Genomic DNA, 15,822 nt, shown 5'->3' on the forward strand with positions numbered 1-15,822 from the left:
CACATAACCATGAGAGTTCTGATCATTAAGACTTTGTTACTGAATTAATGTTCTTGCCATTAAAGTTAATAAGCCAAAAGAACAGAGATACAAATAGAATCTGGTAAGGAATTTTGTCCACTTGTAGAAGGCTGAATTTGACTAACTTTCCTCAATTTGTTCCTTTTTCCTCTAGTCTAGGCTTAGAAACCTCAAATTTTCAGTAAGTGCAAATTAGAGAAATAAAGGGGAAAAAAGGTGCTCCCATACAATTGGAAAGATTATCCAAACTTTTATGCACAATTTATTTAAGATGTTTCAGCACAGATGAAGAGCAACGAGCACTAGATTTGACTTCATAAAATAATTCCACCAGCCACCAACAGTAAAATTAAGAAAAACTCTGTCATTCAGGTACTAACTCTTACCACTTCAGTTGCCCCTTTTCAAGAAAAGAAAAATGAGTGGTCTCTAATATTTTGCAATATACAGAAGGGGGCTGATATGAATTTTTTACAACAAAATTACAAGATAGGTGTGACTCTCTGTATGCCACAAAAGTGAGATACATTTTGTAACTATTCATGCCACAGTATAAAAATACTTGGTATTTCAATGGTAATGGAAGATTCAAATGGTAATGGGAAGATCCACCAGCAATTGCATCAGAAAGTGGACTACATAGTTATAATTCCCCAATAGAACCTGGTCGTCCTAACTATCACTGTAACATGCTAAGTAATGCATATAACACCTTATTTTCACAGTATCTATACCAGTAAAAGCTAACAAACTCTCTCATTGGTCCTATTATGCACTGTCTTTGTAAGTTTTATTCAGTGTTTCCCATCTAAATATGAGTATTCCAGTTCAACTGTGCTATAAATTGTTTACTGGAAGTTCTAGAAAGCTATCACTTTGTCAAGATTCTGTGTGCGCATGTGTCGCAAAATACATGTGTAACATTTAAATTTATTGTTGTTACTGTAATTTAAATGGGCTACATAATGGTTCTTTTTAACAATAAAAAGTACTCAAGGGTACATGCCAATATTTCTCATAACCAGAGAGAATAAATCTTCATAAAGACTCCTCCAATGAGGTAAAAAATGTACCGGTGACAATATTTATTCTTGAAGGGTCAATGTGCATTACAGGGTACAGTGAATATTTAAAAGACCTCTCTGGAACTAAAACCATTGGCTTTCTAATTTAGAATTTCTCTCCAGTAATACAAAATGATTGATTGCCTTTATTTCATGTACCCCTTGATTTTTCTTTTCATTCATCATGGGCTGCTTTAAACCAAATGCATTTAAAATCTGCCACAAGAAGAGTGGTCTCTTTTAAATTGTTGTAAAGTAATGAAAGGACATAGTAAATCAATCCCATTTCTGCTTTACCAAAGGATAACCTTTGCTCTACTGAAGTTGTTTAGGCAATCTCAATGCTCTACCTCACTTTCTGGGTAATATATGTATATGGCACTGTCATCTCCAACATGCCTTTAGAGTTGAGTGAAGGTAATTAATTAATTAGAAACTTATACATACATACTTATATATTCATATTTATCCATCTGAAAAACTTTTTTGTTAAAGTATACTGTTCTTTCAAGTGGTTTCAGCTGTACATTCTATTCATTAATTTCCTACATATGTATAGGCATACATACACACACACAAACACACTCAGGCAAGTATAGATATGTCCATTGTATATCTTAGAAGAGAACAGAGAATTAACAGCAAAGACAATAACACAATTTTTAAATTTACTCTATGGCTCATTGGTCACCAATTGATGCTCTTGAATTAATATAATGAGACTATTAAGCAATATATTTTATCAGGGAGAACATTGGTTTAACAAAGTGGCATTGAATGATTCACTCAGAAGGGCATGTGAGACGTAACCGAGTTTCCCCTTTCCCCTAAGCCACCGGGCCACATGTTTTACCATGAAGGGGAGTTTAAGATGCAGTGCATGTAAATGCCACAAAGACCCTTGAGATCCCTCTCACTTTTATATTCCAACGACATTGCTGAAATTTTGAAATATATTTCTATCTGCACAAAGCCACAAATAAATAGAAGATGCACAACATTAGCAATATATGCCAAAACTCAGCCAGGAGAAAATAAAGAGTGCTTCCGCTACTTTCTGGCACATGACAAAAGTTTGTAAGCCTTTCAGTGAACTTGGAAGAAGGTCGAATGTGCTTAGGCAGTAGCAAATTTGCAGAAAAAATGGTGTCCAAAAATACGGAGTGAAAAAAAATTATTGCACATTCCCAAATTAACTGGATGTCAAAGACATTTCAAAGGATACTGTGTACAACTTCACAAGAAGTCCACAAATTACATGCGCTGTGCTTAAAGAGAGATATTGTGTGTGTTTTAAAACAGAATAAACATATACTGTGTACGTTTTAAAAAGAGCTGTGTTATAGTAATTGCAAAACATTTCATAATACAAAAATCTTTGAGAGGTTAAAAACCCTCAACAAAACACTATGCCAGAAAATTTACTGAGAAATTAATGGTTGGCAAACCCACTAAATGTCATTCGGTATTTTCAGAGTGTACAGATGTTTGCAGTTAGGTCTCACTAGTTAAAAAAAAAAAAGTTGGCAAAGCACCAACTACTTTAAATGAACCATCATCTTTATGATTTTCTCTGAACTCTGCATGTGGTGACCTTTAAAACGGACATACTGCCACCTTGCCCTCAAAGTGGGTAGAGATAGGGAGTTCCAGCTGAAGCAGAACAGGTAGGTTTTACTGAAAAATTAAACAGGCATGTGTACAAACTGCAGACAGGAACCCAAGTCTGAGAAAAAAAATACATTACAACAAATACCAAGGACTACTTAACAGCCCCTTTCTTATTGCCCCAATCAGCTTTTTTCTTTATAAGATTTTACATGCTGTGAATTTCAAAGTACTCTACTGTTAAGATCTAGGAGGGAACACAAACACACATCATAAAGTATGTTAAAATTCTAAAGGGTCTGAATTTATGTTTGTTACTAGTAATGTAGCATTTCTGTATGTGCATGGCCTTGCTACTGACTGCAGCTAATTTATTTGTATGCCACCATTAATCTCGGCTGTATATTTTCACAGTTTGGGTAAACACTTCATTTGCATTAAATTTACAGCATTAATGAGATGTGAAATTCAAAATGCTACTTGAAACATAAATGATGTAAAAAACTAGAACAAAAACATGGTTTTATCACATTTTAAATCAGCAAACCAATTTAAGCCTATTAAACTAGAAGTGATGATGTGTTGCATTGAGAATGTTAAATATCTGGGGAAAAAAACAAAATAGCTTGAAAATAATAAATTGGACTTTCTGCTTTGGAAATTTTGCTTATTTTTTTAAACAGATTTTGAAATCAATATTTGTTTCTTAAACAGCTCATTCTCTTTCCTAAAATTCTATTAAAGATTACATGTATGAGCTCTTGAAAAAATAAAATAATGAAAGAAATATGGTTAGAAGTTCCTTAAGATGGCACAAATCTAAGAAATACAGCATAGGCTAAATTGGTATTTCTCAAAGGGTTCAGTTGTTTTGAATAAACTTCATCTTCACATGACAAATACTGAAACCCTTAGGATTTCAATCTAATCCAAGATAACAGTGGCAGCACGTAGGAAGGTAATATCGCAAAGGCTTCTCTATATCATCACACCTATGTGAAACTTGCCCACCTGTTGCTGGTGTAGGAAGGATGGGTCTCTTGGGCTTAGTCCCACATATCGATTGGCTTGGGATGTGCCTGAGGCTGTGTAGGCTGATTAAGGAAGAACAAAACATATTGATAAAAATACCAACCTATCATAACTATTACCTTGTGCAGGTACAGTACAAATATGAGAGATCCAGAGTTATGATTTTGCATTATATAGGATGTGTCTGTGGTTTTCCTTTAGTCAAGAGGAAGCAAAAGAAAAACTGGACCAAATATAGGAGGGCATGTGTAAATTCCTATAAACTTCAATGGAAGCTGCATGTGTAAATTATAATGATGTCTCTTTTAAATAGTAGTTCCTCTGATTAATTTTTGTCAAGTGATGTCTTAAAATATTTATTTAAAGGAATCACAATTTTTATTTCCATTATATCAATCTAAAGCACCTGTGAAATCACTGAAATTACAACGTTGAGAGAAAATATTAATATACACATTATCTTTACTGCTGTGAAGGCCCTGTTAAAAAAAAACCAAAAAAACAAAAAAACCCACAAAAACCAAACAAACAAAAACAAACAAACAAACAAAAAACAAAACAAACAAAAAAACAACAAAAAAACCCAACAAACCACAACTGTAAAAGAACAACAAAAATTAGAATAAAAAGTTTGGTTTACTTATGTAAATGAATCCTTACAGGCCTTTGAAAATGGGATGTAATCTGACTCAGATTTTCATAAGAAAGGAACTAATTCTTACTGTGCAATATTATAGTAAATATTCAACTCTCCCATTCATCAGGAAACAACTTTTTCCCATGGGAAAAATTTAAAGAAGTCTCTCGCTGTCTGCTACAGAAGATTGAAGAAATCCATTTCTGAGGAGAAAGAGAATGATGCTGGGATCAAGCTACAGGATATGAATAATTCACCTGTAGGACACATTCCTGTCTGGTCTCTGCTATTACCTGCTCATGGCTTTTATTGGTACATATCTAGTTACTTAGGTGATCTTACTCCACTGCCCAGTGCAGAGATGTCCACACTGCAACTTCAACCAACTGGAAACTTGCTGGCAAAATAGCAAAGACTTAGTAGCAAAACATCTGAAAATGGACAGACACATACAAGGATACCAGTGAGAAGCTAGATGGGAGTACTTACTGAACTGGCCTGTAGTACTAAAGTCATACAGAAAATACAAGTAAGCAAAATGTATTAATTAAAAAAAAAATTAAAAATGCTATATACAGTAAACAGGGTTTACCAAAAAACTGTCATAAAAATTAATGAGTTATTAGAAGGAAATTATGGTGGAGGCCGCAGGGTTCTCCAAATATGATTAAAGCCTGCTGTTCTTTCTTATTCAAAACAATTCTGCTATTGCACTTCAGAATGAAAAGGAGTGCTAATCATTTAATTGCTATTTAATTCTCATCAGACTGAATAATCATGATAACTCGTTGGCCAAGCATAAGTTATATAAATATATATCAATATATATTTTCAACCAATCAATCAGTTATTGCAAATAAAAGTCAAACTGTGCCATAAAGTACATTCAGTGTTGATTTTCCCATTAAGTTAACATTAGGACTTTCTGAGATGGGTCTATTATGACTGATAATACAGTTTATATGTATTTATATACATATAATTTAAATATCAGTAGGACACGATCCCTCATTTTTTGCTATTTTCTTCATTAACAAGCTACATTTCTTCATGTGCTTTGCTGTTACAGTAACAAACCAATTTCAAAGGGGTTTACCAGCAGATAGACTACTGCAGTGCTCTGAAAATCATAACACCCTAGGCATGTAGCATTTATACACTATCTGGCACATTCAAATAAAATCTGCAAATAGGGATTTTTTTCTGCTATTATCTATGTGCTGCAATGACAAGAAATTACTTGCAAACTGCTATGGAAACTCAAGGAGGCCTTATTTCAAGTATCTAAGCCAAGATGTTCTAAAGTTCAGTGGGAATGAGCTACCCAAGTTCCCATGAATCGCACAACAAACTGAGAGATTATTTAACTGGAAAATATACTCCTAACCATTCCCTTAGTAGTAGGACAATGAACAGACTAGGTATGCTTTCCTGTAATGTTGAATATTAAGATCAGATTACCAGAAAACATCCCAACACAGTCCCGGCACTGTGTGTGCTCTTTTGGCCATCTGTATCAGAAACCCTGACTTCATCTGACACAGATATGTAGGCCAAGCAAGATCATGACAAATAGCAACGAGAATGAAACCATCAATACTTGAAACTACACATGAACTCAGTGTTCTCAGTTTTCTGTTCTGGTCCAAATGTTTAGAGCAACAGTTTCTTCTTTGCTGCTAAAACTAACTCTTCTTAAAAGGTGCAAGAACTGTACCACAAACCACCAGTGGGGCTACAGATACACTCTACCTATACTGAAAAAACAGCTGAAATGCTTCCAGAAATCTATCCATATAATTATTTGTTTATCCTTAAACAGTAGTTCATCCAAACATTTTATCCTTTCATAATAAACATAAATTCTTAACCTCTCTTTTCTCTTTTACATCTTGACCGCTCCTACGCACAAGTCTCACATCTGCTTCATATTCTAATGAAAAGATTTCAAGGAGTGTGACACTTGAAAGGCATACAGTTTATGGTCTCTGTTAATGACAGACCAAAAGTTATCATCTGGATTTGCAGTTCAAATATCAAATAGGTCTAGAAAAAATAATCTTAATGTGACAGACCCTAAAGAGTCTATTTTTAGACTAGTAAATTTTTTTTCCAAAGTGTATATGGAAGCGTCTAAAAATCTTCACCACTCTGATAAACAACGGCACCACTGGCCATCTCAAGTCCGAGTAAAAGTTCAAATACAACAGAAATGGAGAACATAGTAAAAATGCAACATTTTGCACAACTAAACATGAGTATCTGGAAGAGATTAGCCTAGATATGGTAACACCTTTGCTCCTATTTCCAAAAGCGCAATTCCATTGAAGATAATAGGATAAATAACATGGTCCTATATGTAATAAAGAGCTTAAAATATTGAAGTTTGTTATTTTGTATTAAAAAAAAAACACCAAAAAAACAACAACCACAAAACAGTGGGTCTACCATCCTTTGCAGCAATGAGAAGAACTTTTCTTTTGCCACAGCAGTTGTTTCTGGTAAAAATGACACAACCTATATTAACATGCAATTGTCATAGCTCGGATTCAGTATGTGTTGCAAACAGACTTGATTTCTGTAGGAAAGTTCATTGAGAAGCAAATTATCCAATCTCTGTTTGTAATTCCATCTGTGGGTCATTGTAAAACCTGGTTGTCTTGGTGTGCTTCTCAGTGTCTTAACAATGTCCGCCTCAGATGAACAAACACATTTTCTTTTCCTTGAACAGTGGTCAAATATGCAGGCTTTTCCCTTTCATTTTAGTTGTCATGTCACAAACTTTGGTTCATGTAACATGATCCACTGGTTGAAATTTGCAGAGGAAAAGCTTTGCAGTCAGATCACATTTGCTCTCCATGTAAAATGATGAGCACCCACTTGGTCAAATAGTAGGAAAAGGCGCCTTTTTCTGGCCTCAATTTGAAATCATATCGAATCTTCGATGGACATTTTTTGTTTCCTAAAGAAATACTTACTGGTTGCTGTAGGTGAAGATGCCTCACCTTCAGTGGATGTAGTGATGGGTTTAGTATCTGTCATGGTCAGGGTCACAGGTCGCACCGCACTGTGATGGGGAGAGGGTGCCAAAACTGGAGTAAAATGGCCAGGCACTTTCCCTACTACTTGACCACTGCTGTTAGGCTACAAAACAAAACCAAAAGAATGCCTTGTGAAACATATACATTGCATTTAAGGAACCTACCTACCTATCTTAGGGTTTTCCAAAATGCCCATGGTTGTAGTACCTGCATTTTGGAATGTGCTGTTATAGCATTGCCATGAATTTCTAGGAGATATTTGTCATCAGGCAGGTCTCTTCTCTCATAGGTAGTACATGCTTAAGTGGCAGTACTTTTTGGTAAGCTTTCTTTCTGTTTGGGTGCAGCATGTGTCAGATAGTTCCAAAATATATTTGCTGTTCATGCAGTGTCTGTGAACAAAAATCCTATCATAGCAGGAGTAAACTGACCAGGCAGAAGCCGTAATGTATGAAGTATTAAGAGCAAATGACTGATGTGAAACCTCTGTTTTCACATGCCATACTACTCTGGCTTGGAGGATAATCAAGACTTGACCACAGCTGTCCAGAGAGATTACTCATACTGGAAGGCTAACTAATAATTCACATGCTTGGGAATTTGGATTTGGATACAATGCACTATAATGCACACATCATAACATCTGGCCAAAAGCCGCTTACCAAAAACACAGAAGTGTTTCATAACAGGAACTCTGCAAGTCAAGAGCATAATAAGTAAGAACGCTTCTTCCATAGATACAAGAGGCAGTCTGTGTATGGCCTTATGGTGCAGGTCATAAGGTAATACGCTACTTTATATGTATAGGTATATGTGAAATTGGCAAAGTTGACTGGTAAATGTATATGTTTATCCAGTGCTTAAACACGCCTTAAACATTCTCTATGACTGCAAATACTCCAAAGGTAAAAATAACTTGCAATAAAGTCAGCTAGCAGTAAGTAGTTTTTTCAACAGTAACTGATAACTTCTGTCTTAAACTGATTGTGTACTATACGAGTCATAAGTATTTTAAAAAAGCCATACAAATTATGAAATACTGGAAATCTTTTTATCAGAAGGATCTTGTCAAATTTAAGATAACTTAAAGACATGGACTGATAAAAGACCCAATTCAATTCATTCAAGGAAAGGTTAAAAGAGGTAAGCATGATTTTGGTAATGAAATAATAATCAGATTGAGACAATTACTGCAAGTATGTGAGGAGTATAAACACATAGAAGAGGAAGGAATTATTTGGAAAATACAGGAAATACATACTTGGGGTAATGGAATGAAATTGAGAAGGAGGAAATTTAAAACTAATAGCAGGAGAAACGTCCTGGCAGTATGATCTACTAGACTTTGCAAATGCACCCAAGGGAGAGTCGGAGAGTCTTGTTTAGGACACCTAAAACTAAGCAGCAAACACTAGAAAATATAAGTGCAAATGGAAACCAATCCGGTGTCCGCAGGAACATTGAGCAGTTAGCAGACTATTTCCCTCCCTAAAATCGCAAGCCTTACAATGAAAAATAACAGTAAAAATGCACATTAAATGGACAACAACCTATCCCTCTAAATGAGAAAAATTCACTTCCTAAACATAACTCTTGTCAGTAAGATCTGCTTGCTATGTTGGAATGAATTTTCACTATGCTTCTAGGAATTCTACTGCAGAGGCAAGCCCTCTCTCCTGTCCTGGCAGCCCAGCTGTCCACACAGCCTGCTGGAGGGAATACCACGTCTCAGTTGCATCTGGTAGCTCCTAGGTGGAGTCACTGACCTGTGGCCACAGGGCTACCTTAGAAGCCTTATCTTATGTGGTGTGCTAACATCACAAAAACAGTTGAGAATTCCTTACCAAAATCATCAATTTTTATTAAAAACTAAGAAAGCAGATTTCGCGGAGCGGAGCAGGAGCCCAGGATGATTACAGCATTATATTTTCCCATAGTAATCCCAGTCAATGGGAATCCAATGGCTCACATGGAGTCCAGCTTAGCCTTTATTTATATTGCCCAAATGAGCAAACTCTTTCCTTGTTCATTGTTAAGACAAAGATTATACTTATATCTCATTCTCTTGTAAACCATGTTTTTCCCTGTGCAATACACAACAGCAGTGCAATACACAACAGCAGTGCAACATCACATGCTTCATCCAAATAGAGGGTGAAATCCTGTTGACAACCATGGGGTTGTCACTACTGATTTTAGCAAATGCAGTTTGTGACTCCCCGCACACATTTCTTTTCTTTTTTTGTTTTCCCCAATTTCTTCTTAAATGGTAGGTATTTCTCTAAATCTGTCTCACATATGAAACTGAGTGCAGATGCAATCCAATGAAACTGATATCTACTAGACACAAAAATAAAACCTCTAAAGTAAGAAAATGTTACTTCGGTAAGTTTAATTCTCATAGTTCCAAGATTTCAGATTCTGCATATTAGATTTCAAATGCAACAGCAATCCAGTTATCTATCTCTTAAAAATGTTATTGCATATTGTCACATTTCCCCAAATATATTCTGATTGTCATATATGATTTATTCTTTTTTTATTTTTGTAATCTCTAATGGCTATTATTCTCCTTTTTCCAGTACTTTACCTGTGTTTTCACATTTATAACAGAATAGTCATTTTAAATTTTTGCAATAATGTCTAATAGTGTATATTGTTCAAGTATTGCACAGCAAAAAGGATAACACAAGAAAGGATAAGTTCATACTATGTCTAAAAACCTAACTTCTTCTCTCATACTGAAAGTTTCCTGTATTTAAATTTAACTAACCAGACCTGTAGCTAAGCACATACCTAGTGGAACTTTTATAAATATAGTTCTTCTTCATAGAAAATGGTGCATATGAAGTTCTCTTAAAACATCACTCTTTTTCCTAAATATTCTGCATTTAAAAGCAAGTTTATGAAAAGAACTCTCATGCTCTCCCAAATTCTGTTACAGGAATGTCACTCATAAGAAGCCTTCACGAAACATCCATACTTGCCTTTCTTACAGTGAACAACAGTGTAGAGTTAACCCAACTGATATTTAAGTTATCCTAATTAGTTTGTAGCTTAAGATCATGAAAGTAGTCCTAATAAGCAGATCACATAATTGTCTCAGAGTCATTGCTTTGGCCTGTCTTCAGAATTGATGCTGATACTGCTGCATCGGTTTATTTTTAATTCACACTTCTATGATTATCTTTGGAAACACAAAACTAAAAGCTTTTGAAATAAAGGTCTAGATCCTGGGCTGTGGTAGTTGATAGCAGTAGAAGCTCATGAACATTGACTCTCTCGGATGTCTCAAGTCCTCTGACCTGCTTTAAGTTTTTAGTCCGAAGAGGGAAACCCTCTGATCAGAAACAGCTCCTTTGTAATCTTACTGAAAACTGCCATCTAGAAATAATTTCTGTGACCTGTTCTCCTTTTAACTTTTACAATTATGTCAAGAGATATTTTGGCATGTAAACTGCATATCTATTTGGACAGTATCTGCATGAATTACAAGTACAAATATTTACAGCACATCATTTAATACAAATTAATTTTGTCCTTAGATCAAATAAGTTCTAAGTTCTAGTTCCAGTTTTCTCTGAAGAGATTCTTACAGACAACTGCATTACAGGTGAAAAATCAACTGTTACTATCAAATAGGGCCTCAATATGTCTTTGTGATGGATTCACAAAGAGATGATGCCTGAGGCATAAAGCTCAAGCAAATTCCATGGAGGCAGCTGTGTTAGATAAACAAGATGTGCATTTGAAAATTGGAGAGGAAAAGAAGCAAACACAATGAAGGTCTGGCACAGTTAACTCTGATTTATGCAGCTATACATTTTTCTACTGTTGGATTTATTTTCAGATGTGTTATATTTTCCAGTTTTTTAATTCCACACTATCTTGAATTGCCACAGTTTAATTCATTCATGTGCCCAAAGCCACAGATGAGTTTTATTTGTTGTCGTAGTTGTAACATAACTCAGACTGTTCCTATCTGATGGTGTGCATTGTACACACTTTCAGTCAATCCTCAGGTCTAAGGATATATATTCTGTTTAAATATATGCCCAAATATCAGCACATTTACCCTTACACATTCAGTTACATTTCAGGACAGTGTTTTGTCATATAGATCACTATTTCCAGTGTTACAAAAGTCTTTCCAATGCCATAGTGAAATATCAACCACTAACATCTACAGATGAGATATCCAAACATAACAGAAATTTGACATACCTATTAAACAACTCACATAAAGTATTTATTACTCAAATTTTCAAATATATTTGATGTCTAAATCTGAACATTTTTTTTAAAAATAATTGCAATTATAATTTCAAAATCCAAATAAAATAAATCAAATTTTCCTTGGAATCTTAAATACATAGCATCTTCAAATAAATAATTAAGAAAGGCCAGAAATCATCTTAATCTGTGCATGTCCTAGATATATATTATATACCATCTAATTACTACACTTGAAGAATAATATATTTGCAACTCAAAACACAGGTTTTTAATAGAAATTCTGTGTTTCACAAGAAGGTTACCTTATTATAACCAGGTGATCAACTGGATGCAGTGTATTTAGAAATAATGTCACCCATTTCCTCTCAACAATTCCACTCACTTGTAATGACAAAGTTCAGATGCTATGCTGGACAGTATCACTACAAAACCCTAAAACAGTGTAGTTTTGAGACCACTGATTGAATTAATTTTGCTGATGAAGTTATAGAAAATCCAGTTCATTTTGGTCCCCTGCTCACATACCAAGTATCTTACTTTCACATTTGTCTACTAGACACATGTGTAAACCTGGAGATCACAGTTCATAGATCATAGTATGAGATCATCATAAGTTCTTTCTGTGAGCCCATGTCCTTGTGCTCTGTGGTATCCACAGAGGGTGACTGATGTTTCAGAAAATCTACAAGTAAAAGAAACTAGAAGTAGTAACTTTCATTTTTCTAACTCACCTCCTCTCCCTTTTGCCTAGGGCACCCTAATGCTAAATCACCCGTAAAAATCCAATGGCCATGTTATTATTCCAACAGAGACAGCTCACTGGTACAGCAGGCAGTTTCATGTGTGGAATTCATATAAACAAGTTACCTATCTGAGTAATAATAATAATGAGCCTTTGAGACTCTGCTAAACATAAAGAAATGGCATTATTAGAGTAACACCAGTGAGACTGTAGAAGGTATTTTAGGGCAGTTGCCCTCAGGTTGAACCTGGTGGGTTCCAGAAAGCATTTGGTTAACATGAAGCAAGACTATACAGATTTCCTTTCTGCTACTGAACACTATGATAGCAACAGAAATGTACTTTGCCTTTTTATAGTGCCCCTTACCACTTTTCATAAGGATGAATCTCCCTAGTTTCTGTACCAGGAATCTGAGTAACTCATTGCAACAGCACATCTTACACAGGCCTCTCTCTGAGATGCCACGTAAAAGCTTCATCCGGTTGACATGCAGCTACCTGTCTACTTGAGGAATTAGCTTCAGAAAAAAACATGCTGTTGCCAGTTCTTGGCTGACAACATCCCTTCTGTACTACCTTCTATAAGAAATCAAGGTGCTAACTTTGATCTATAAAGCTCTTAGTCTCATCCATTTGAGAAAGCCTTGATGAAATGCTGCTGAAACTGACAGCAACCACACAGTTTCGGCAATCCAAGTTCAGACATGGATGCTATAAGATATTCTAGAGTCCTCCATCTTGAAGCACAATTTTACTGAGCTCATAAAATCTGGGTTATTTGTCAACAGGTAGAGTACAAAGAAATACCCAGCTTTCCTCGTAATTTGCCTTAACAACAGGGTAAGTTTGTGTGACAGAAGCATGGGAAAGGAAATCCCTTTGTAGATAAATGTTCAAAAGATATCTTTATGTTACATGCTATTTCATGCACTCTGGAGACTTATACCCATGCATTTAGTGCAGACTACACAAAGTAATCAGTTACAATTGCAATTAATCTTAAAATGCCTTGCTGATAGATAGCACTAAGCTAGGACTCTTTTGCTCTCTGCCGCCAAATCACAATTAAAACCTGCACATTGCTTTCCTTAATCTTCAATAATTTCTTAAAAATTACAAGAAAGGATTTGCCCAAGAAGCTGGAAATTATTAAATGTCAACAAATAAAGGTGCTAGCTATACCAAAGAAACCACATGCACACAACATTGCTTTTCTTGGCTTATTCTGCTAGTACTTTCCCAAGAACAAACAGGAAACCCTTTGACCAGCCCAAACAGAGCCTATAAGATTCCCTTCTCAATGCTAAATGACTGTAGTTATTGTATTGAAGGATGACAAAGCATCTGCCTGATGTTCTTGAAGAGTGTGCACGTCTGTCATTGAATAGAAACTTGAATATCCCAATCATTTATGAGAGGAAAATAAGTGGCTTCCAGAAGCAACTCTTCTCAAGCACTTCAGATATTTCTATCTTCAGAAAAAGATAAAACCAACAAAAAAATAAAGCTGCAAACTAGACCACATTGCAACAAAGTACATTTTATCAGGCTCACGAATTTTAGTCAACATACAGTTAGCAGTTCACTCAGACACCACATATGTAAGGCATTTATTGTAAGAGAAAAAGGGTCCAATATTTAACTCCTCCAAACTGGAGTCAATTTTTGCCATGTCACTGAAAACTGCATATGTCATCAAAAATATCACAACATTTGATCTAAGGTTACATGTAGATTTTGCCCTTCAAATCCATACTCAAACATCTTGAAAGATTTTCTACTTCCGTTTGCTTGGTTCAGTCAGAAAAAAAATTCTCACTGATTGAAGGATATTCCTCAGCAGAATTCACCTCAGCTGTTTGCTTTACCATTGTTTCCTTCATCACATCACACTTGCTGATCCTTCTTCTGTGATTCACCACACCTTAACCAGGAAATTTTTCTATTTAATTCAACAGTGCATTAAGTTTGGAACTTTTGGTTTTGTTTTCAGCCACACAAGTGGTGGTGTACTTGATTTGTTCAGGGTCATTAGAAGCCTGATTTTGATACTATAAAGTGGTTCATATGCTCTTGAGTATTCATACATTTCAAGTGTGCACAGTGCATATTTATGTGCGTGTGTGCATGCACACATTATGCAGACACAGAGGTAATATTTTCTAGGATTAAAAGATTCACCCATCTAGAATGATTCAAAAAGTTAACACACGCTTGAAATTCGTGGTAGATTTGAAAACCTCAACACTGTAGATGGATAAACACCGTAGGTGGATTAGACACATATCAATAAATTAGTTTTTGTTGAAACTTACAGTAACTAGTACCAGTTGGAGATACCTGCATCCCATCATAATACAGATACACACTCACACATACAGTCTTAACTAGTAACATGAATGCCTAGTTAAGAAGAAAAGCTTTGAAATAAGTATAATAAAAAGGGCTCAGCTGAAATTCTTAATCACTGGAAAGTGCAGCAGTTCTCATAACCTTGGGAACTTTTCAGACTACTAGTTGGAGACAAGTCCAGCTCTACAGCTAACAAGGTTCATTTCTGTTCAGTACATTTGTTTGTTTATTCTCCAGATTGAGCAGGCGATAAAAAGCAGATATTCATGAAACCGACAGCCACAGCTCTCTTTTGTTTAGAATCATCCATTGTTGAATCATTTTTCACTGCAGCCAAAGGGCCTGTTTGAACTTCCTGATTGTTCATCACACATAATTTAGAGTATTTGACATTATGTCAAGAAAATTGCCCACTGCTTCCCACCATGGAAACCTATGGGAGCTCTATATCTTTAAACTAATTTTACTTAAAGTATTCCATTGAATAGCTTGACTGTCTCACTATAATCAGTGCAGCAGGAATGTAATTAATCTCAAAATTGCTGTGGGGATACAAGGCATCTCAGTTGCCTGTCGTAACAATCTAAATTAGCGCATTACTGAAAGATGTTGGGGAGGAACAGTTCATTTTAGGTAAATGCTGTCAGGGTATCCATCCTTTCTATTTCTACAGATGAAATTAAAATGATCATCAGAGTTCTCCTTTTGAAATCCAAATGAGTATGTTTTGAGGTGGGAAAGTATAATTAAATTTGATGTATTCCTACATTATTCCTAAATTTGACCTGTATTCCTACAGATGCAGTTTTGCATTTTATAATAATTAAATTTGTCTCAACAAAAATTCACGTTTTATTTAGAAAAGAAAAACTGGTTTGGCTCAAAGCACGCCATTGTATCAGAACAATTCCCTTTTGTCACTGAAACTTCACAGACGGTTGCTTCTTTTCCTAAGCAAAAAATTAATCCTGCTGTTTTTACTCTTTGTACAGTCAAACTTCAAGTGTTCTATTTAGGGATATTTTGACTGGGCATGCAACTACTCCAATGTACAGCAAATATCAGAGGTGAACTCTAAAGAATTAAATTT

General features: G+C 35.3%; 1 protein-coding gene across 17 annotated transcripts in view; it reads right to left on the minus strand.

Moving 5' to 3' along the window:
- The window catches only part of NFIB (nuclear factor I B), a 168,743-nt gene that overhangs the window by 22,485 nt on the left and 130,436 nt on the right, over positions 1-15,822 (minus strand). For 4 of the 17 annotated variants that reach the window (XM_064641627.1, XM_064641621.1, XM_064641624.1 and 1 more), the window contains exons 9-10: positions 7,368-7,506; positions 3,705-3,787 (exon numbers count right to left, since the gene is read on the minus strand). The exons of 5 other annotated variants lie outside the window; for them this stretch is intronic. In XM_064641627.1, coding sequence (XP_064497697.1) covers positions 3,705-3,787; positions 7,368-7,506 — 222 coding nt within the window. Of the gene's footprint in view, positions 1-3,704; positions 3,788-7,340; positions 7,507-15,822 lie in introns of all 17 variants that reach the window. 8 more of the 17 variants (XM_064641620.1, XM_064641622.1, XM_064641617.1 and 5 more) reach the window with 3 other exon arrangements.

Source organism: Pseudopipra pipra, chromosome Z (genome assembly GCF_036250125.1).
Source record: "Pseudopipra pipra isolate bDixPip1 chromosome Z, bDixPip1.hap1, whole genome shotgun sequence".
Taxonomy (NCBI): Eukaryota; Metazoa; Chordata; class Aves; order Passeriformes; family Pipridae; genus Pseudopipra; species Pseudopipra pipra.